Source organism: Hypanus sabinus, chromosome X1 (genome assembly GCF_030144855.1).
Source record: "Hypanus sabinus isolate sHypSab1 chromosome X1, sHypSab1.hap1, whole genome shotgun sequence".
NCBI classification, from domain to species: domain Eukaryota; kingdom Metazoa; phylum Chordata; class Chondrichthyes; order Myliobatiformes; family Dasyatidae; genus Hypanus; species Hypanus sabinus.
Window position 1 is genome coordinate 9,665,949 of NC_082738.1, and position 25,302 is coordinate 9,691,250.

General features: G+C 35.4%; 1 protein-coding gene across 3 annotated transcripts in view; it reads left to right on the forward strand.

Moving 5' to 3' along the window:
* Window positions 1-25,302, forward strand: part of LOC132384559 (protein TANC2-like) — a 764,460-nt gene that overhangs the window by 624,886 nt on the left and 114,272 nt on the right. For all 3 annotated transcript variants that reach the window (XM_059955744.1, XM_059955745.1, XM_059955743.1), the window contains one exon: window positions 2,915-3,522. In XM_059955744.1, the coding sequence (XP_059811727.1) occupies window positions 2,915-3,522 (608 nt within the window). The remainder of the gene's footprint in view (window positions 1-2,914; window positions 3,523-25,302) is intronic.

Sequence of the window (25,302 nt, forward strand, 5' to 3'; positions counted from 1 at the left end):
GCCCTCTGCTCTTGCAGCAAAAGAATAATTACTTGGTTAAAATATGAAAGAGTTGTCTTGTGTTTGTGGAATTTTGAACACACATTGTGAAAAGGGGTAAAAGTAGCAGAAAATGCAGCCAAAAAAGCATTGGATCTTGGTGTTTTGAACCACAGTTAAAATCATAGAATTCTAAAAAGCAGAACAAGGCCATTTTGACCCATTTTGTCTATGCCAACCAAAGAAGGGCCAATTACACAAGTCATACTTCCCAGTATTGATCTGTATTCCTGCAAAATGTGAGTCCAAGGACTTATTAGATGTAGTTCAGGTTTCTGCCTTTACCATGAGCTCCAAATCACCAACACTCTTGGGTCGAAAGCATTTTCCATGATTCCCTTCTAATTCTTCTACACAAACTTAAACCTGCAGCCCCTAGTGTTTTTACTCGTACTAAGGAAAAAAGTGGATTCTGCCTAGACTTTTCAAAATGTTATACCCTCATAAATCTAGTGATCGCCTTTGTACAAACAATATCAGTCCAGCTAGTCGGTTCTCATAACATTCGGGAACACTGGCAGCATCATTATAGAAAACATACAGATGCTGAAATAAAAACAGAAAATTACGGAAATCTGAACGGGAAAAGTGAAAAAACAAATTAGTTTTAATTTGGAGGAGGGATAGAAAGTACAAAGAATATCTTTTATTGGGTGACACTATCAATTGCAAAGTCTGGTTGATAGATTAGTGAGAGATTGGAGAGAAAGAAAACAAATGAAAGAATGCATCAAGCTATGAAATGCTGAAAAGGGAGAGCAGGTGAAAATGTGTTTAAATGTTTTAGATCTTCACTGGATATGTTCCAGTACTATCACATTTCTCTAATCTCTTGGTGATCTGCGACCGAACCATTGTTTTACATGTCCGTTCATAAAGTCATGCAGACCAGAAACTGGCCCTTCAGCCCATCAACAGCCAAGCACCCATTTCTTCTAATCCCCTCTTATTCTCACCATATTTCCATTAACTCTTCCCTTCATAGATTCCACCACTTGCCTACATTTGGAGAAATTTCCTGTTTTCAGTGAACCTACAAACCTGGATGCCTTTGGGATGTAGGAAATGCGGTACTGTGTAAAAGTTGCAGGCATCTGAGCAATATATATATATATTGCTCAGATGCCTGCAACTTTTGCACAGTACTGCATTTGTCAATGTGGAGCAGAGAGCGAGTTGTAAATCTGGCAGGAGCAAAGGATGTTGGGAATGGTGAGAGTGGAGTGCCTTGGGAGGGGTGTGGGACAGGTGGCAGAGGCAGGAGGTGGTGCATGTGCAGACACACCCAGCCCTGAGACACTAGGCAAGGTCATTTGATTTCAAACAATTGGTTTATTGATCATTACAGAATGTCTCTCTGGGGCTTCTGCTCCCTCCCCTCTCCCTGTTCCCTTCCCACTCTCAGTCTACAACAGAGACCCATATCAGAATCAGGTTTATCATCACTCACAGATGTCATGAAATTTGAATTTTTTGTGGCAGTAGTACAGTGCAATACATAAAATTACTACAGCACTATGAAAAAGTTTTAAGCTGAGCTGTGTGTGTGCGTGTGCACATAAGGCTTTTGCACAGTACTGAAAGTGGAAAAGAAATTCACACAGAGTGAGAATGTGTAAATTCTACACAGACAGAAATGCAGGTTAGGGTTGAATCTGGATCACTGGAGGTATGAAGCAGCAGTCCTATCAGTTGTGTTATTTTGCTGTTCCAATCAATAAAAACAGAAATCTTGTTTATCTGCCACCTCCATGGATCTGTGGGTGGTACTCTTTGCAGTACAGTTCTTATTGAGTGTATATTTATTGTCTTGTATGTCATCCTTAAATGTTTTCTTGACATCTCTCAGAATTAAATTCCATTTACCATTTGTTTACCTGCCTAGTCTTTGATGGGATGTTTAGCTATAATAATAATAATAATAGTAATATTCTGAATCTGCAAACACACTTTTAATGTTGTGAATCATCTCAAGGTACTAAATAGAAATAATATCACTGAGCCATAACACTAGGTATTGGGACTAAAGATCAAACAATAGGTCAGCAGAATATGCCTTGTGAGGCATCTTGAAGATAGTAGGATGGAGCATTTTAGTGAAGGAATTCTGAATCTTAAGCTTTAGCAGGTGAAGGTTACCAGTGGAGGATTAAAATTAAAAATGCAATGTGTTGGAAATGCTCAGGCAACATCTGTACGGAAATAAACATAATTAATCTTTCAGTGAGCTTTGATCAAAAGTATTTTGTTAAGAGGTCATTAAACTGATTTTTTTCTGCCTTACTTGCTCAGTGCTTCTAGTATTTTCTGCTTTCATTTACAGTTTCTAGCATCTGCTGTATTTTGCTTTGGATGCTGTGTGGTGATTAAAACTAGGATTAGATGAGGTCGGATGTAGAAGAATGCAGATATCTGTGGGTTGTGGGGCTGAAGGATATTTTACAGATAGTACGGCAAGGCTGTGGAAGGATTGAAAAACAAGATTGGGGTGGCAGGGTAATATAATGATTAGCATAACACGTGACCTGGGTTCAATTCCACCACTATCTATAAGGAGTTTGTACGTTCTTCCCAGGACTGCATGTGTTTCCTACGGGTGCTCCAGTTTCCTTCCATATTCTAAAGATGTACGGGTTATTAGGTTAATTGGTCACATGGGTGTAATTGGATGGTGCAGGCTTGTTTGGCTGGAAGGGCCTGTTACCATGCTGTGTCTCTAAATAAATAAACTAAAAAAAATAAAGAATGAGAATTTTAAGAAATGTTTAAAGTACTGAATGTCAACATAGGCCAATGAGTAAATTTCTTAGTGTTGTATCACTTTCATGGGAACATTCCCATCTAACTTTAGTCCCCAAAATGATTGTTTTCACAGGAAGTGGCCAAACTTCTTCCATTCCATAAGATATATCTGGACAAACTGGATGTGAATGAAGCAATAGATCAGGACCTACAGGCTTATATCCTTCACCGAATCCACAGCAGCCCTGAAATCCAGAATAACATCTCCCTCAATGGCAAAATGGACAATGCAACATTTGGTAAACTCAGTACTCATCTCAAAGCTTTGAGCCAAGGATCGTATCTTTACTTAAAACTGACTTTTGACTTGATTGAGAAAGGATATTTGGTGCTTAAGAGCTCAAGCTATAAAGTAGTACCTGTGTCTCTTGCTGAAGTCTATCTCTTGCAATGTAACATGAAGTTCCCTACACAGTCCTCATTTGAACGCGTGCTACCACTTCTGAACGTGGCTGTGGCATCCTTGCATCCAATGACAGATGACCAGCTCTACCAGGCAATCAATGCAGGGAATATTAATGGTAGCCTTGAATGGGAAGACTTTCAACAGAGAATGGACAACCTTTCTATGTTTCTGATAAAACGGAGGGATATGACACGGATGTTTGTTCATCCATCCTTTCGCGAGTGGCTAATATGGAGAGAAGATGGAGAGAAGACAAAGTTCCTCTGTGATCCCAGGTGAGAGAAACTAATAGAGATTTTAAATATGACAAAGTTGAGAGAAGAGTGTTGGTAATAAAAAAAAAATCTGTTCTTATATAAATAGCATTATTCTCATAAATGAAATATTGTGGCGACCCATTTCCTGGCACATCCGAACCGGCTCACAAATAGATAGCCTACGGGGGTTTGCGAGCACAGAGCTTTGGAGCCTCTGCGTCACGGGGGGCAGGTCGAGAGAGGCTTAAAAGTGAGGCTGAGGATTTCGAATAAAGTTTTTCCTTCGACTGCAGTTACCGACTCTGTGTCGTAATTTTAGCGCTGCGTGTAGCACACCGCTACAATATATCCACAGAGGGGAATTTCTTGTCTAGAAGAAAATAACTTGACTGTTCATCATTCCTGTGGAAGTGTTATAAATTCTAGGTGTCTGTCAACATTCACATTCTTTGCAAAATTATAAACATCAAGAATGATATAAGGTCTTTAAACTTATCATAGGTACATTGGCTTTTAATATGTATTTTTAGATAGTCTTATTTCAGGGAAAGGAAATTTAATCTGTTTGTGCCATAATATTTGAACTATATGAAATTGTAATAATAAATAGTCTTCACCAGGTTTCTCTTCAGCTGTGACATTGAAAATTTCATTTAATGTGTACCTTATCAGTTTTCCTAAATCCTGGTTTGGGATATGAACTTCTATAAAATACTTCCTAATGCTGGCATTTCCATTTATTGAAATAGATTTTGTGTACTCATCTTCTTCCATCATCTGCTTGTTTTCTATATAGTACAGTAGTGATATATTTCTTGTGATAATGGAAATGGATTGTTTATTTCCATTTTGTTTACTTTTATTTTTATGTTTCTGCCCAAGGCTACAGACTGAATTCAGAATTAATTTGCATATTATGCCTCGGATGATTTTTTTCCCATTGTGTTATACAAAATTTATTGCATATCTAATATTATTCTTAATTAGAAAAGTTATTGTTTTATTATCAGTTAATGCCCAAGCAGTTTCTTTAATAAACAATTAACTGTCTTGTTAAGTCAAGGGGCCATTTACTTTTTATTTTTCTCACAGGATACAAAATCAGTTTCATAACTTCCAAATTGGCTTTCCTTTACTTCATCTTTTTTATCTTTGTGGATTTAATTTCCATGTACTAAGATGAGCAGGGTATATGCTGCAGTGTCAATACTGATAAAATTCCTAGGATTGTTAGTAGAAAGATGATCACTGATTCCAAATAGCTTATCTTTCTACTCAACCATCTACAGCCTTTTCTTTGAAGACTAAGATCATATGAAAAGGGGAGCAGGAATAGTCCACTCAGCCCCTCAAGCCTGTTCTGCTATTCAATGTGATCATTACTGGTCTACACCAGTCATCATCTCCCAGTTCTCCTTAGCCACTCATATGCTGTAGTCTTTGATTTAAAATATTCCTTCACCTTCGGTTAATGTGGATACTTTATCTTACTCCTGGGGTCGTTCTTTCTAATTGGGTTATATCTTTGCTGAGTGTTATAAACTATTTAAATATCCACCACTTCTTGTTCACTTCAGTCAACTACCTCCCTAATTTTGGAATCTCCAATATTATCTGGAATTACGGATAATCACTGGAATTTTGTAATTTAGCTGAATAGCTCAAATCTGTTTTAATTCTACACCTGGTCCTCATTTTCTAGCTTTTTCACAGGCTTCCCTCATCCTTCCTCTGTTTAAAACATTCCTTATGTTTCTGCCATTAATCAGACTTCTGTGATACATTTACTCTAATGCCTTTTTCCAAGTCTTGTAATAGCAGCAAGTCAAGCATCTACTCTTATAAATGAGGGCCTTTTGTTCTCTTTTGACTATTTGCAGGCAGCAAGCTCTAGATACCCATCAGCCAGGTGAAAAAAGGATCTTATTTTCTTTCCATCAGTTTTTGATCATAAGACATTGGAGCAGAATTAGGCTATTTAGCCCATCGAATCTGCTCCACCATTTAATCATGGCTGATTTATTATCCTATTCTCCCTGTACCCTTTGACACCCTTTCTAATCAAGAACCTATCATCCTCCACTTTAAATATACCCAATGATTTGGCCTCCACAGCTGTCTGTAGCAATAAATTGCACATATTCACTGCCCTGTAGTTTTTCTTACTAATTGGCTTAAATATATTAATGAAAATTAATTAACTTATTAATAAATCAATTATTAACCTCTGATAAGTGAAGGTTTCTCACTTGATGCATCTCAATTGAAATCTGTTGAATTTGCTACTTCCTTTTCAGTCCAAATGGACTTTGACCTTTCTGATGTGTCTGCCATGTGTTGTCCTCCATACCTATAGACAGAGCCTTCACAGTTTCCTGTCTTGCTTTTGTTAGTAGGCCAGGATGCATTTTATCTAAGCCGGATAACTTATCTATGGTCAAAGATGCAAAGATCTAGTCATCATAATTCCACTAGCTTCAGATAATTATGGAGAAAGATAGGACTGGTCCTTGGGCTGAGATTCTAAATTGGAGAAAGCCAAATGCTGATTGCATTAGAAAGGATGTGGCAGTTGTGGATTGGGGTAGGTTGTTTTCTGGCAAAAAGATGCTTGGTAAATGGGAAATCTTCAAAAATGAATTGTTGAGAATACAGAATCTCAGTGTTCCTGTTAAAATAAAAGACAAGGCTAACAGGTTTATGGAATCTTGGTTGTTGAGGCCCTGGTAAAGAAAAAGAAGGAGATGCTAATCAACTATTGGCGGTTGGGATCAAATGAGGTGCTTGAGGGAGTATAAGTGCAAGAGAACAATTAAGAGGGAAATCAAGGGGCTAAAAGATGACATGAGATTGTTCTAGTAGACAAGGTGAAAAAGAATCCCAAGAGCTTTAGAGGTATATTAGAGCAAAATGAGGGCAAGGGCCTTCTTGAAGATCAGCGTGGTTATCTATACGCAGAGCCAAAGGAGATGGGTGAGACTTTAAGTGATATTTTTTGCATCTGTATTTACTCAGGAGACACAATGTCTATAGAACAAAGGCAAACATAGTGAGGCTATGAACACTATCTGGACTACAAAAGAGGAGGTGCTGGTGGTCTTGAGATGAATTAAGGTGCGTAAGTCCCCAGGGCCTGAGGAGGCTTCCCCTTGGACTTTGTGGGAAACTAATGCAGAAGTTGTCGGGGCCCTGACAGAGATATTTAAAATGTCCTTAGCCATGGGTGAGGTCCCAGAGGACTGGAGGATAGCTAATTTTGTTCTGTTCGTTCAAGAAAGGCTCTAAGAATAACCTGGGAAATTATAGGCCAATGATGAGCCTGAAGTCAGTAGTGGGTAAATTTTTGGAAGGATTCTAAGGGACAGGATTTGTAAGTCTATGGATAGACAGGGCTTGATTAGGGATAGTCAACATGGCTTTGCACGTGGTAGGCCAATAAATCTGTGATTATTTTATATTGGATTACAATCTAAGAATATCTGGTCATCTTTTATTTCTGAGAGCATAATCTTTTTTGAACACTAATTTTCATAAACATTCTTTGAAAAATAAATCAAGAAGTTCTGTTAATATTTATAATCTTCAATCTGGCATTGTTCCGCAAAACAAACGAGTTACCGCATGCATTGCATTCTAAGGACATCCATGAAATCAGTCTGGTATGTTCCATTGAGCATGATCCAACTGTCTACAATCAGACTAAGTATTATGTAGCTAAGTGTATACTTTCCACTAGCATCCATATTATTCTACAGGCTGTATCATATCCACTTAAGACACAACTGATTATGGCTGATCCATATTCAAATGTATTATCCTATTCGCATCCCTTACACTTACTAAGTGAAAGCTGGTAGTCTTGAAAACTCCAATTGACCTCTTGCCGTTTGGACACAGTAGATCCAGATTTTCGTGAATCTCTCCTACCGTTCATTCCATGCTGCCACTCAGGAACATCATATACAAAATTGTCAAGTTTCCTGTGTGTATTGATACATTCCAATTCTACTATGCCACACTCTCAACATCCCTGCTGTTTTTAATTTGTGGCTATCCAAGAGCAGTATTTTCTTCCAAATAACTACAGAGAAGAACAATCCTAATTAGCTCACATCTAATTTTAAGATTAAGATTGTCCCACCCCCCCCCCCAACTTTTGTCCCTTATTTCTCCATCAATGTATGTGACCTGGAAATTTAGCATTATCTGTTTGAAAATTGTTTTTTTTTCTAGTGGTATATAATTGTGACAATTTTGGTATCAAATCACACTTAGGCACTTGGAGTCTCAAGTCAATCTTGTGCATACAACCCAGTTTCTATTTGGACAAACATAAAGGAATTAATTATTTCCATTTGAACACCTTTTGCCTCAATGACTGTCGTACAGTGTCATTTACATATGTAATGCCCTGGGAAAGGTTTCACTGCTAATGTAATGGTTGTTCTGTAGCAGCAGTGTTTAGGTTATGACTAGAGATAACGGAGGCTTTGGAATGTTCTGCCATCCAATGAAGAGAGTGTTTTTTTCTTCTTAATACCAAAATGGTCACAATTATATAGTATTGAATGCCTAGCTGTAGTTGCTTTTCAGATGGGAGTTGATATGTTTAATCACCAATCTCTCAAAGTGCTTTGAGAGATGAGTGATAAAACATATCAAATCCTATCTGAGAAGCAACTTGGATCTTCTCCAATTTGCCTACCATCACAACAGATCCACAAGAGGTGCCATTTCACTGGCTCTTCACTCAACCCTGAAACATCTGAACAGAGTTAATGCTCTTCATTAACTATATCTAGGCATTCGATACTATCATCCCCTCAAACCTAATTAATAAGCTCCAAGACCTGGGCCTCAACACCTCCTTCTGTAACTGAATCTTGATTACCTCACTTGTAGACCCCAGTCAGTTTGGATTGGCATCAACATCTCCTCCTCAGTCGTCATCAGCACAGGTACCCAACAAGCTGTGTGCTTAGCCCCCTGCTCTACTCGTTTTAAGCACAGCTCCAATGCCATATCTAAGTTTGCTGACAACACCAATGTCACTGGCTGAATCAAAGTTGGTGATGAATCAGCATATAGGAGGCAGATTTTAAGTCTGACTGAGTGATGTCACAACAACCTCTCACTCAATGTCAGCAGACCAAGGAACTGATTATTCACTACAGGAGGAGAAAACTGGTCCTTCAGCCAGTCGTCATCTATGGATCAGAGGTGGAGAGGGTCAGCAACTTTAAATTCCCTAGTGTTATCAATTCAGTGGATCTGTCCTGAGTTCAACACAGAAGTGACATTACCAAGAAAGCAAAGTACTTTGCGTAGATTTGCCTATCGCCATAATAGGCCAACAGCAGGCGCAATCTCAATGGCTCTCCACACTGTTTTAGACCACCTGGACAACGCAAACACCTATGTCAGGTTGCTGTTCATTGACTAGCTCATTCCCACAATCCTGATTGAGAAGTTGCAGAACCTGGGCCTCTGTACCTCCCTCTGCAATTGGATCCTCGACTTCCTAACCACAATCTGTGTGGATTGACGATAACACATTCTCCTTACGATCAACACTGGCACACCTCAGGGGCGTGTGCTTGGCCCACTGCTCTACTCTCTATATACACATGACTGTGTGGCTAGGCATAGCTCAAATACCATCTATAAATTTGCTGACCATACAACCATTGTTGGTAGAATCTCAGATGGTGACGAGAGGGCGTACAGGAGTGAGATATACCAACTAGTGGAGTGGTGTTGCAGTAACAACCTAGCACTTAACATCAGTAAGACGAAAGAGCTGATTGTGGACTTCAGGAAGGGTAAGACGAAGGAACACATACCAATCCTCATAGAGGGATTAGAAGTGGAGAGTGTGAGTAGTTTCAAGTTCTTGGGCGTCAAGATCTCTGAGGAGCTAACCTGGTCCCAACATATCGATGCAGTTATGAAGAAGGCATATCAGTGGCTATACTTCATTAGGAGTTTGAAGAGATTTGGTGTGTCAACAAATACACTCAAAAACTTCTATAGTTGTACCGTGGTGAGCATTCTGACAGGCTGCATCACTGTCTGGTATGGGTGGGCTACTGCACAGGACGGAAAGAAGCTGCAGAGGGTTGTAAATTTAGTCAGCTCCATCTTGTGTAATAGCCTACAAAGTATCCAAGACAACTTCAAGGAGCAGTGTCTCAGAAAGGCGTCCATTATTAAGGACCTCCAGTACACAGGGCATGCCTTTTTCTCTCTGTTACCATCAGGTAGGAGGTACAGAAGCCTGAAGGCACACAGTCAGTGATTCATGAACAGCTCCTTCCCCTCTGCTATCTGATTCCTAAACAGACATTGAACCCTTGGACACTGCATCAGTTTTTAAAATATACAGGATTTCTGTTTTTTGTACACTTTTTGATCTATTCAATATATGTATACTGTAATTGATTTACCTATTTATTTTTTCCTCTTCTATGTTATGTATTGCATTGAACTGCTGCTGCTAAGTTAACAAATTTCACATCACATGCTGGTGATAATAAACCTGATTCTGATTCTGAGAATTGGCATGTCATCTAAAACTTCGACACAGTTTTGTAGATGTCAGGTGGAAAGTATATTGACTAGTTGACCTGGTATGGAGCACTGTTGCTGGAAAGCAGCATCTATCATGGGGGACTCTACCCACCACCACCACCCAGACCACGGTGTCTTCTCGCTGCTGCCATCAAGGAGGAGGTACAGGAGCCTCAGGACCCTCACCACCAGGTTCAGGAACAGTTAATATCCTTCAACCATCAGGCTTGTGAACCAGAGTGGACCAGAGTATTCCCACAACCCATGGACTCACTTTCAAGGACCCTTTATTTCATGTTCTTGATATTTATTGCTTATTTATTTATTATTATTATTTCTATTTTGATTCTTTTGTATTGGCACAGTTTGTCATCTTGCATATTGGTTTTTTTTGTCCGTCTTGGTTGTGTGTGGTTTTTCATTGATTCTGTTGTGCTTCATTGTATTTACTGTGAATGCCCACAAGCAAAAGAATCTCAGGGTTGTATATGGTGACATATATGTAGTTTGATAATAAATTTGCTTTGAACTCTAAACCTTAATCCATTGAGTATTTCCAGAATGGTATAAGAAAATAAACACGTTGATAAATAGATCTACTGTGTCAACTAGAAACATCACCCAGGCCATGAAATAGCATTTGATTGATGTTGAATTGAAGGTGTGAGAGTCCACGAGGACAAAAGGCAATCCAAGGCGCTTTCTTTTCCCCCATAAATGCAGATAGCCGATTGCTCTTTTCCTTCTTCATAGTTTTATCTATATTTTTCAGCCTAAGTTTCAGAGTGATGAGATAATTTTCAGTTATGGTAGTGAAGGAAATGCAATAAATGATAAACAAAGAAGGTATATGGTCCATGACAAGTGGAAAATGAAATCTGATTTCTGATGTGTCTGTAGACATATTTTATTCATAAATATATTTTCTTCACTTTTAATAATTTTATCATTTGAGTAGAAGAATAGTTTTGATAGTCAACACTGTCACACAAATTCCCCTATGTACTGGGACGCAAATCTCCACTTGTTCTGCTCGCAAAGACATATTAAATTGTTCACATTCTTAATTTGTTGTGTGATTGCATTTGTAGTTTATGCAGAAGCACAATGTCCTCTGAAAATAAATGGATGATTTAATGTCATTATTTTAGATTATTTCAAATTTAAGTCTCTTCATGTTGGATGGTATTTATTGTCACTTGGAATATGGCACTGTGAATCAACTTTTTGGGGAAGTAAATTGTTGAGGGGCATAAAACTGCACATCTTTTCCTGAAATCTGACTTCAGACTGCCAAAATTATGGCAACTTATATGAAGAACATCAAAGAAAAGTAGGGTAATTAAAGCTTCAAAAAAGTGAATTGTCAAAGACGCTAATGGCTCCTCAATCTCTTCAGAAATGTCCTGATTTCTGAATACATTAAATAACAGTATTAATGTAGGGTTCAAGTGAGGCCATGTGATTTTTTAAAATTTCATCTCTTTTTTTATCTTCAGCTGTTTTTTTAAGTAATTACTTTTATCAGTATATTTGGTGTGAGATTGAATCCAAAAACTTTGCAGCTGAGAAGCAGCAGCTCTACTAGCTGCTGCATTGTTCCTGTATTCAAGAACAGGGCAGTTTTAAATGCTGTTGCTATTTTTGCCATTTTTCTTGTGAATGGAAAATCTTATCATAAAGAATAGATTAGAATGCTATTGTCATTGCTCAAGAGAACGAGATTATGGTGCTATTCCAGTGTGTGCAAAGCAGATATTTACAGTGCATATGGTACGGCTTAATTTAAATAAACCAAAAAATTCCCATATTTGCATGTAATAAGTGACTTTGATGGTCCACAACACTCAAAAGGCCATTGGCAAGCCAGGGTGTAGCATTTTTCACCTGCACGATAGTCCTTGAGAAGAAGCTATTTTTCAATCTAACTGTCTAGAATGTTCCTGTATCTCCTACCAGACAGCAAGAGATTGAACAGACAATTTCCGGGATGGGATGGGTCTTTAATGATGTTGCAAGTGCACCATAAGCATTGAGAATTGTAGGTTGTCTCTAGGTCTGATAGAATTTTCCATTCTGTGGAAGATATTCATAGAGTTTTGATGAAGAGCAACTGGGTCAGTGTGAGCCAGTGCCAACAGATGCTTAGTTGTCCACTGTACGCATGATGATGCAGCAGTACATCAATGCTCCTTGCATAGTAACTACAAGATCATGAGTCAGAGTAGCACTGGGCCACAGAGTGTAAAAGGCAAACTGTTGCAGTGCGCAGTATCTGGCTGTGATCCCCACGAGGTTCCCAAGTGTTTCTGCTCCAGATACATTGTTGTTTGTATATGTTAGCTAATTTTAGTTTGGTGAAGTCAATACGTCAGAATCCCATCTTTCTTTCTTTCTTTTTTTTCAATCTTTTTATTGAGTTTCATATAAATATAAAAAAAAACATAACATAATAATGAATAGGTTATGAATACAATAGACTTGAAATTACATTAATAATAAGATAATAATATCCTATTGAACATCAACAAAAAAAAAGTACATTAATCAATCGAGTCTATATAATTATATATGAAAAAAAACAAAAATAATCGTCAAAAGAAAAAGAAAAAAAAATTTGAAAATATATAAAAGAGAATATATATGAAAAAAAAACACTAAACTAAACTAACATGGGCAATAATAACAGTTTATAAGTATATGATAGTGTCAAAGAACTCCGGAACTCCATACCTGAACAAGAATAAGCAGAGAGAAGGTCTGGAAAAGGCCAAATTAATTCATATGAAAATGTCGAATGAACGGTCCCCAAGTTTCTTCAAATTTAATTGATGAGTCAAAAATAGTGCTTCTAATTTTTTCCAAACTCAGATAAGAAATAGTTTGAAAAAGCCACTGAGACGTGGTAGGAGGATTTACTTCTTTCCAATTTTGTAATATAGACCTTCTGGCCATTAATGTTACAAAAGCAATCATTCGTCTGATTGAAGGAGAAAACTGATTACCATCCTCATTTGGTATACCAAAAATTGCAGTAATAAAATGAGGTTGTAAATCGATATTCCAAATTGAGGAAATGGTAACAAATATGTCCTTCCAATAGTTATGTAAAGTGGGACATGACCAAAACATGTGGGTCAATGAAGCCACTTCTGAATGACATCTGTCACCTTGAGGGTTAATATGAGAATAGAATCGAGCAAGCTTATCTTTAGACATATAAGCTCTATGTACAATTTTAAATTGTATTAAAGCATGTTTAGCACATATAGAAGAAGAATTAACCATTTGTAAATTTTTTTCCCATTTATCTGTTGATATATTGTATCGAAGTTCTTTTTCCCATTGTTGTTTAATTCTATCAGATATCTCTGGTTGTATCTTCATAATCATATTATAAATAAAAGCTACTAATCCCTTCTGACAAGGATTTAAGGTAAAAATCAAATCTGAGAAATCCGTTGAAGTTGAATTGGGAAAAGATGGTAGAACTTTATGTAAAAAATTTCTGATTTGTAAATATCTGAAAAAATTAGACTTAGGTAATTTAAATTTATTGGAAAGTTGGTCAAAAGACATCAAAGTACCTTCAAAAAAAAATCACGAAAACATTTTATACCTTTCCTTTTCCATATGCTTAAAGCTTGATCTGTCAAGGAAGGTTTGAAAAAAAAATTAAATAAAATAGGGCTATCAAGAACAAAGTTTTTCAGAGTAAAAAATTTACGAAATTGAAACCAAATTCGTAATGTATGTTTGATAACAGGATTAGATATCTGTTTATTGAATTTAACTAAATCAGCAGGAAGAAAAGAACCAAGAACAGAGAATAGAGAATATCCCTTTACCTCATTGCATTCCAAATTTACCCACTGTGGACACAATGATGAGTCCAAATCTAATTTCCAATACGTTAGGTTACGAATATTATTCGCCCAATAGTAAAATCTAAAGTTAGGTAAAGCTAAACCACTATCTTTTTTAGATTTTTGTAATTGCCTTTTACTTAACCTGGGGTTTTTATTTTGCCACACAAATGAGGAAATTTTTGAATCAATGTTGTCAAAAAAAGATTTAGGAATAAAAATTGGTACGGCTTGAAATAAATATAAAAATTTCGGTAAAATCATCATTTTAATAGCATTAATCCGACCAACTAATGATAGGAATAAGGGAGACCATCTTGTAGTAAGGTGTTGAATTTGATGAAGCATAGGTAAAAAATTCAGTCTAAATAAATCTTTATATTTCTTGGTAGTTTTTATACCTAAATAGATAAAATTATCAGTAACAACTTTAAATGGAATCCTGTCATTCAATAAAGTTTGCGCGTTTAAGGGGAATAATTCACTCTTATCTAAGTTTAATTTATAACCAGAAAAACTACCAAATTGAGCCAGCAAGGATAAAATAGCGGGAATAGACCTATCAGGATCAGAAATATTTAACAGCAAGTCATCAGCATAAAGTGATAATTTGTATAACTTCTCATTACGGGTAATACCAAAATTATTAGGAGATTCACGAATAGCAATGGCTAAAGGTTCTAATGCAATATTAAATAATAAAGGACTTAAAGGACAACCTTGTCTCGTACCACGAGATAATTGAAAAAAAGTGGATCTATAATTATTTGTAAGAACAGAAGCAACAGGTTTATAATATATTAATTTAATCCATGATATAAAATTAGGACTAAAATTAAAATTTCTCAATGCATTAAATAAGTATGTCCATTCAACTCTATCAAAGGCTTTTTCAGCATCTAATGAGATAACACATTCTGGGACTGTGGGTGATGAAGTATAAATTATATTAATCAATTTTCTAACATTAAAAAAAGAATACCGATTCCTAATGAAACCAGTTTGATCTTCTGAAATAATCTGTGATAGTACCTTTTCTAATCTAATGGCTAAAATTTTTGTAAGAATCTTAGAATCTACATTTAATAATGATATAGGGCGATAAGATGTACATAAAGTAGGATCTTTATCTTTTTTAAGAATTAGAGCAATAGTAGCTTCATAAAAAGATTGAGGTAATCTCTTCTTAGCAAATGCATTAAAGATTTCACATAACCAAGGGGAAAGCAAAGAAGAAAAAGTTTTGAAAAATTCTACAATATAACCATCAGGGCCAGGAGCTTTCCCTGAAATCATTGATGAGATAGCCTCACCTATTTCGGCCATAGAAATAGGAGCATCAAACAAGCTACGATCTTCACCTATCAGTTTAGGAATATTCAAATTGTTAAAAAAATTATCCATCATGGACAGGTCACCATCAAATTCTGATTGATATAAAGATTTATAAAAATCTTGAAAAGTGTTATTGATTTCTTTATGATCAGTAGTTAAATTACCGTCTTGTTTACAAATTTTAATAATTTGTCGCTTAGTCGAAATAGCTTTTAATTGATTAGCTAACAGTTTACCAGTTTGATCACTGTGAATATAGAATTGAGCCCTGGTCCTAATTAATTGATTTTCAATTGAAGAAGATAATAATAAGCTATGTTCCATTTGAAGCTCAACTCTCTTCTTATAAAGTTCTATGGTAGGAGTCATGGAATAAATCTTATCAATTTCCTTAATTTTATCCACTAATAAAGCAATATCTAAATATCTTTGTTTCCTTTTACCAGCGGAATACGAGATAATTTGTCCACGGATAAAAGCCTTGAAAGAGTCCCAAAGTATTCCTCTGTCAATTTCTTCAGTATAGTTTGTTGAGAAAAACAAGTCAATTTGCTGTTTTATGTAGGTGATAAATTCTGGGTCTTGAAGCAAAGTAGCGTTAAGTCTCTAAGATCTAACATTATTGGAAAAGTCCGAAATCTTAATAGATAACTTCAAAGGTGCATGATCCGAAATAGTAATAGAATCATATTTACAATCAATAACATCCGTTAATAACCGATGATCAATAAGGAAATAATCAATTCTAGAATAACTATGATATACATGTGAAAAAAATGAAAATTCTTTATCTTTAGGGTTCAAAAACCGCCATATTTCTGTAATTCCCGAATCAACCATAAAAGAATTAATAAGTAAGGCTGATCTATTCGGAAGAGTTCGGATAGGTTTAGATCTATCCATCGAAGGATTCAAACAACAATTAAAATCTCCACCCATTACCAACATATATTCATTTAGATTAGGAAGCGAAGTAAATAAACGTTTAAAAAATTCAGGGCAGTCAAAGTTTGGAGCATAAATATTAACTAGAACCACTTTTCGATTAAAAAGTGAACCAGTTATCAACAAAAATCTGCCCTGTGGATCAGAAATAATTTCATGATGTGTAAACGAAATTGAGGGGTCTATAAAAATAGACACACCCCTAATTTTGGCGGTACAATTCGAGTGAAATTGTTGACCCTTCCAGAACCTAAAAAAACGTTGATTATCCTCCCTCCTAATATGGGTCTCCTGTGCAAAAATAATATTAGCGTTCAATCTATGGAATTCTTTAAATATTTTTTTACGTTTAATCGGATGATTTAAACCACTAGTATTCCAAGAGATAAAGTTAATAGATTTATCCATCGTACCAATATTAGTTGTGTGTATCATAATAGGTTAAAAAGACACATAACCCATAATTCAGGAAGAAGGAAAATAGATTCAGGAGCAACCGGAGAACATGACACCTCAACAATATTAATAATTTAAAGTCGGCCCATAAACTAAAAACAAAAGCGTGAAAAAAGATCCCTCCCCCCTCCCCCCACCCTTCGAAGGAAAGCCAAGCGGCAGGCGCATAATCTAACACTAACCTTACCCCCATTTCAAGATGGCAGCTCCATAAAAAGATTTTAAAAAACTATATAACACCCAGATTTAAATATAGGGTTGCAAAAAGAAAATATATATCAATCAGAATGAAAAAACTAATGTAATAAAACAAACAATCATTAATAAAAAAAAGTATAAACATTAAAATTTAAAAGTGTAATATACCTTTAAAAAAAATTCCATATTCAAATACAAGAAAGATGACGTTTCAGAAGCAAAGACTTATGGGAAGAAGAAACGACATTTTGAAAAAGCCATCTTACAAAATATAACTGTAAATTCAGCAATCTATTAAAAAAGTTTAATAAAAAAAAGTTATCAAAATAGGATTAAAAAAAAGATTTAATAGACACTACAATATATAAAAAAAAAGACTAAAAAATTCAAAACATTCGTCCCATTTCTAAGTACAGGCAAACAAATAAATGCTTATAGAAAGCAAAGTCTTATGGGAAGAAGAAACGACATCTTGAAAAAAATAAATCATTATTACAAAATATAAATGTGTATATCTGAAACAGAAAAAAGACTAAAAAAAATATTATAAAAATTAAAAAAGCATCTATAGAACAATGATGATAGTAAAAAAAAAGAACCAGACCCGTAGATCAGGATAAGAAGTTATAACTCAGCTTCATAGGTTAATTAAAATGAGATGGCATCCTCTCTCCGAAAAATCTTCAACATGACACATAGCTCAAGTTGCACTAGAAGATCTATATTCTTCAACAAGTTTCTTCGCTTCTTCCGGAGTGTTGAAAAATTGCTGACTGTTGTCGTTCAGCGTAATTCTAAGCTTCGCTGGATACATTAAAGCTTGTTTAAGTCCAATCGAGTGAATCTCTGCCATCACTGGTTTAAAAGCGATTCTCGCTCTCATTACATCGTATGAATAATCTTCAACAATTCGAAATGTGTTAGTGTTGTAAGAAATCATACCTTTTTTACGAGCTAATCGAATTAAAAGCTCTTTCTCCTGAGGATAATGAAGGCGAACAATCACCGCTCGTGGTTTACCAGACAGAGCCGAAAATCTCGCAACTCTGTGAGCGCGGTCGATAACAGGTTTAGATTGCAAACCTTCAGCACTGAAAGTTTCCCATAGTAATTTAGAGAAAAATTCAGTTAAATCACCGGACTCAACTTTTTCGGGAAACCCGATGATACGCAAATTCTGTCTGCGAGATCGATTTTCAAGATCAGTAATTTTAAACTTATACTGATCCATAGTTTTAGCATTCAACTCTACCTTCTTCTCCAGCGCTTCAATTGTACGTACTTTTTCACAAATTGATTTTTCAAGAGTCGCGATCTTATCTTCATGCCACTGAATATCTGATGCCTGCGATTGAAGCTTAGTTTCGAGCGATCTATCAACTTCTTCAAGTTCAGATATTTTCCTGGTAAGCTTATTTTCCAAACTTGTCAGTCTACTTCCCAATTTACCATCTAATCTACCTTCCAGACCCGCAAGTTTAGCATCCAGTTTAACGTCCGGAAAACTAGAAATTGCGTTGATGGATAAAGGATCCTTAGATGATTTCTTGCTTGTAGCCATTTTAAGTTTGACAAGATTAGATCAAATATTGTTTTAGGAAGAAAAAAGAGTTAATCGAAAGTATCAACCCATATGATTAAATTCGAAAAGATTTGATTAAAGGGTGATTATAGTTGAAAAAATGAAAAGCGCCTAAAAGGCAGATGTTTACGTCACCATCTTGAAACTCCACCCCCCCCCCCCCAGAATCCCATCAAGGATGACACCTAGATATTTTGGAGCATAGGGAACAGAACCAGTGCGTCAACTGCCAAACCATCACAGTTTCTGGAAAAAATGAAAGTTTATCAGAATTTTATGAAAGAATGTGTGATCAGATACTTTGATGTGCATAATTAAACAGTGGAGTATCACATGAGGAGCAATTGAGTAAAGCAGAACTATATTTGACAGACTTTAGACCAGGGGTTTCCAACCTGGAGTCCATGGACCACTCAGTTAGTGGTAGCTGTCCATGGCATAAAAAATGGTTACTGATCGTGTCCAAGATATTCTGAAGTGGGAGGGTGAGGAGCCAAAGGTCGTGGTACATATAGGTACCAATGACATAGGTAGGAAAAGGGAAGAGGTCCTGAAAGGAGAATACAAGGAGTTAGGAAGGCAGTTGAGAAGAAGGGCCACAAAGGTAGTAATCTCAAGATTACTGCCTGTGCCACGCGACAGTGAGAGTAGGAATGGAATGAGGTGGAGGATAAATGCGTGGCTGAGGGATTGGAGCGGGGGGCAGGGATTCAAGTTTCTGGATCATTGGGACCTCTTTTGGGGCAGGTGTGACCTGTACAAAAAGGACGGGTTACACTTTCTTTCTTTCTTTCTAAATCTTTTTATTATTATTAATAATAAGGACAAAATACAAATGATATATTAATAAAAAAAATGAAATTACAAACATACAAATTCCATTACAGATGAAAAAAGACATAAACAATAGTTACAGTATAAATGAGTTTACCAAGACATAAACCATACAGTATATGTATGAACATGGTAAGTCTAAATATTTCATAATATGTGATATAAAAAAGCAGAAAAAAGAAAGAAAAAATATATATAATGCAAAATTAGCTAATCTAATCTAATAACTAATAAAGAAGAAAAAAGAAGAAAAAAACATTGGGAAAAGAAAGAAAACAAAAGGGCTGTTTATAATATCTCACAAGAATAAATATTCATCAATGCTGTCACTTCCGGTCCTCTGAACATACATAAGCTAAAAGCTGGGAAATCAAATGAACTTGGAACAGGGTCATATTACATCATATGAAAATGTTGAATAAATGGTCTCCATAACTTTTCAAATTTAATAGAAGTATCAAAAACACCACTTCTATTTTTTTCTAAATTTAAACATAACATAGTTTGAGAGAACCAATTAAATACAGTGGGAGGGTTAACTTCCTTCCAATTCAACAATATAGATCTTCTTGCCATCAGAGTTAGAAATGCAATCATTCGACGGGCAGAAGAAGATAAATGCAGTGAGTCTAACATTGGTAAACCAAAAATTGCAGTAATAGGATGAGGTTGTAAATCAATATTCAAAACTGCAGAGATAATATCAAAAATATCTTTCCAATATTTTTTCAAAACTGAACAAGACCAAAACATATGAGTTAAAGATGCGATTTCAGATTGACATCTATCACAGATAGGATTAATATAAGAGTAAAAATGAGCTAATTTATCCTTGGACATATGGGCCCTATGTATGACCTTAAATTGTATTAATAAATGTTTGGCACATATCGATGATGTATTAACTAATTGAAGAATTCTATCCCAATTCTCACTAGGAATAATAAGGTTAAGCTCTCTTTCCCAATCCTTTTTGGTCTTATAAAGGGGCTCTGAAAGTATCTTCATAATTATATTATAAAGTTTTGAAATAAGCCCTTTTTGAAAAGGGTCTAATTCAAACAAACTCTCCAAAATATTTGGAAACGTAGGGAGTACCGTACTTAAAAAATGTCTAATCTGTAAATATCTAAAAAAATGAAATCTAGGCAAGTTATATTTGTTGGATAATTGCTCAAAAGACATAAAACAATTGTCCAAAAATAAATCAGAAAATCTTAGTAATCCCTTAGTTTTCCAAGCCGAATAAGCTTGATAATGGAAGGGTGGAAAAAACAATTAGATACAATAGGACTATTTAAAACGAATTGAGTCAACTCGAAAAATTTCCGAAATTGAAACCATATACGTAAAGTATGTTTAACTATCGGGTTGTCAATTTGTTTCGGCAATTTAGAGAGAGCAAAAGGGAAAGAAGTCCCTAAAATAGAACCCAGAGCATAAGCTGATACAGATTTAATTTCTAAACTCACCCAATGAGGGCCGAAAGATCCACCCCAATCCTTCAACCAACATAACAAGTATCTAATATTAACTGCCCAATAATAAAATCTGAAATTAGGTAATGCTAACCCGCCTTCCTTCTTTGTCTTCTGTAAATATATTTTACCTAACCTGGGATTTTTATTCTGCCATATATATGAGGAAATTTTTGAATCAACATTAGTAAAAAAAGATTTCGAAATAAAAATTGGTATCACTTGAAAAATATATAAAAACCTAGGTAAAATAACCATCTTAATAGCATTAATCCTACCTATTAGAGATAAAGATAATGGTGACCACTTAGTAAACAAACCTTTAATCTGATCAATTAAGGGTAAAAAATTAAATCTAAATAAATCTTTATGGTTTTTTGTGATTTTGATCCCTAAATAAATAAAAGAATCATTATCTAATTTAAAAGGTAAATTTCCATAAATTGGGACCTGTCTATTCAAAGGAAACAATTCACTTTTATTAAGATTTAACTTATACCCAGAAAACTCACTAAATTGAGCCAATAATGATAAAACTACTGGGATAGATTTCTCAGGGTTAGAAATGAATAGTAATAAATCATCTGCATACAAAGATAACTTATGAATGTCTGTCCCACGATTAATACCCAAAATATCTTGTGATTGTCTGATGGCAATTGCCAAAGGTTCTAAGGCAATGTTAAATAGTAATGGACTAAGAGGACATCCTTGTCTAGTGCCCCGAAATAGGCGAAAAAAGGGAGATCTTTGATTATTGGTAAACACTGAGGCTACTGGAGTGTGATAGATCAATTTAATCCACGATATGAATATCGGACTAAAATTAAACTTCTCCAACACATTAAATAAGTAAGGCCATTCAACTCTATCAAATGCTTTCTCCACATCTAATGAAATCACACATTCTGAAGTATCATGTGAGGGAGTATAAACAATATTCAATAATCTCCTAATGTTGAAAAAAGAATAGCGATTTTTAATAAAACCGGTTTGATCTTCTGAAATAATTTTGGGTAATACCTTCTCCAATCTGGATGCCAGTAACTTGAAAAAAAAACTTGGAGTCTACATTCAATAAAGATATTGGTCTATAGGATGCACAGTTAGTAGGGTCTTTATCTTTCTTCAATATTAGAGAAATAGAAGCTCTATAAAAAGATGGTGGCAAATTCCCCAGTCTAATTGCTTCCTCAAAAACCTTACATAACCAAGGGGAAAGAGTAGCGGAAAAAAAATTAAAAAATTCAACTGTATAACCACCTGGACCCGATGCTTTCCCAGAATTCATTGAGGAAATAGCCCCTTTAATTTCTACATCCGTAATAGGAGTATCCAATATTGAAAGATCATCAGATGATAATCTTGGAAAATTTAATTTCCAAAGAAAATCACACATGGTATTACGATCCTGAGGAAATTCAGATTGATACAGGGAGGTATAGAAGTCTTGAAATGCCTTATTTATCTCATCATGATTAACTTTCAAATTCCCATTCTGCTGACAAATCTTAGTGATTTGACGTTTAACCAAAGCATTCTTCAATTGACTAGCTAACAGTTTACCAGATTTATCACTATGTATATAAAAATCAGATCTGGTTTTCATTAATTGATTTTCAATCGAGGATGTAAGTAATAAACTATGTTCCATCTGAAGTTCAACCCTTTGTTTGTAAAGCTCCTTACTAGGAGTAATCAAATATTTCTTATCAATCTCTTTAATTTTATCGACCAATAAAAGAGTTTCCGTCTTAGTACGTTTTCTCAAACCAACAGAGTAAGAGATAATCTGTCCACGTATATACGCTTTAAAAGTGTCCCAAAGTGTTCCGCAGGAGATATCATCTGTGGAATTAGTTGAAAAGAAGAAGTTGATCTGCTCCTTCATAAATTTTATAAAGTCCGAGTCTTGCAATAAGGTAGAGTCAAATCGCCATTGTCTGGCATTAGAAACTGTATCTGTAAATTTCATAGAAAGTAATAATGCAGCATGGTCAGAGATAGCTATAATATCATAGTTACAACCGATTACCAATGGAATAAAACAAGAGTCTACAAAAAAATAATCAATTCTTGAATAAGAGTGATAAACATGTGAGAAAAAAGAAAACTCTTTGTCGTTAGGATGCCGAAATCTCCAAACATCAAAAACTCCATTGTCAGTCAAAAAAGAGTTAATACAAGTGGCTGACTTATTAGGTAAAGTCTGAATAGATAAAGATTTATCCATCAAAGGATTTAAACAACAATTAAAGTCACCACCCATTATTAACTTATATTCATTTAGATTAGGTAAAGAAGTAAATAAGGACTTAAAAAAGTCAGGACAATCCACATTTGGAGCATAAACATTAACCAAAGCAACCTTTTTATTGCAAAGTAAACCCGTAATTAACAAAAATCTACCAATCGGATCCGAAAAGATATCATGTTGAACAAATGGAATAGAGGAGTCAATAAAAATTGAAACTCCTTTTACTTTAGTGTTTGAATTTGCATGATACTGTTGACCCCGCCAAAATCTAAAAAAAACGAGATTTGTCCATCTTCCTCACATGAGTTTCTTGTACAAAAATGATATGAGCATTAAGTCTTTGGAAAACTTTGAAAATCTTCTTTCGTTTAATTGGATGATTTAAACCATTAGTATTCCAAGACACAAAATTAATGGTCTGAGCCATAATTCTAAAATCAACCCTTTGGTATAGAAAGGGTTAACCAACTTGTAAACTCATGCACCCGGAAGAGGAACAAAAGTAAAGAGAGGACCCGGAAGTGATGACAACGCAGACGTATTTGAAGTTCAAAAACAGCCCAAATGAAAAAACTAACACAAACTGATGCAAAAAAAAAATAAAATTAGGAAACAGACCATCCCCCCACCCCCCAAGAAAAAGAGAAAAGGCCAAAATATGGCTTAAAAAAGGAAAGAATGAGATTAATTCTACCCCTATGTCAGCGGAAGAACACTCCGTATATAAAGAATATATAAAAAAAAATCACCCCAACTTTAAAAATTAAAATCGCTATAATAAAAACCATATTTCTAAGTATAGTTAGTTGTAAAAAATAAGAATATAGTCACTAAAAAAAAACTTATAAATCGGGCTCTAGCCCAGACAAAACAAAAAATATTTAAGCGATGATAAGCGATGCATTGTAGGAAGAAGACGAAAGAAGGAAAAAAAATAATGCCATCTTAAGCAAAACCAAAAAACTTTTTCAAAAAACCACCATCTTAATAAAAAAAATTCACCTTCAAAGGGTTAAAAATATACCTTCGAAGGAACAAAGTTAATAGACAAGAATGTAGTATAATGGTTGAAGTGTATAAGACAAAGCAATTGATATGACAAAAACACACTTTAACTTAAGTATAAAGTATAGGATGAACCTACACCAATAACCAGATTTTAATTCTGGTTTAAGAAATCGAGAACCACCTTACACGATCCGAATTGTTCATTTATTAGAGACTGGTGTCTATAGCAGTAGGGAAGTTCTTCTCCAGATAATTTCTCGCTTCTGAAGTTGAAAGGAAAATCTGCGTGGAGCATTCGACGGAGAGATTCGAAGCTTCGCAGGGTATAGGAGCGCAGGTTTCAGATTTTTCTCATAACATTCAGCCATCAATGGTTTAAAAAGAAGCCTTTTTTTTAAAAGATTAGGACTAAAGTCTTCAACCAGACGGAAGCAGTATTCTTGAAATTTAACCATTCCTGCCCGACGAGCTGCACAAATAAATTGTTCTTTGTCGTGTACATAATGAAACCGGACAATTACAACCGAAGGTTTGTCTGTAGCACTCGGTGATCGACGCTGAATTCTATGTCCCCGATCCAATAAAGGAGGGTTATTTGGGAAAATCGTTGGAAACGCTTCTTTTAATAGTTGAGCAAAATATTTCGAAGGGTCGTCTTTTTCTATGCCGTCTGGAAGACCAAGTATATGTAGATTCTGTCTTCTGGACCAATTCTCAAAATTGTCACTCTTGGCTTTAAGTGCTTCCATCAGTTTAATGGTCGAAATTAAATCCTGTTGCAGTTTTTCAATAGTCAAATCTCGCTTCCGAGCATCTTCTTGCAGAGATGCGATAAGAGCTTGTTGCTGGTTAATTACTGAACCCGTCTTAACCATGTAATCTTGAAAAGCCTTTATATCTTGTTTAAAAAATTGTTGTAGTTCATCAAATTTCTTGTCCAAAACCTCCATAAACAATTCATAAGTTAATTGAGTGTGTTGTGGCGGAGCCTGCTTCTTTCCGATACCGTTCAGATTGCGTCCGGGTTCTCGTCCTTTAGACCTGAGAGACATTTCTGTTTGCATATCTTCAAAAGTTCACGACAAGCTCTTAACAGTAAGTTCAAAAAAAAATTAACCAAGAAACTTTCGGTATAGGTAAAAATAAGCTGAATAATGGTGATCAAAGGTTAAAAAAAAAAGTAAAGGTTGTGGAGCGAATCCAAAACAGTACTCACTCCATGAGCGTCTCCCGCTGACCCGGGTTACACTTGAATCCTGGGGGGACCAA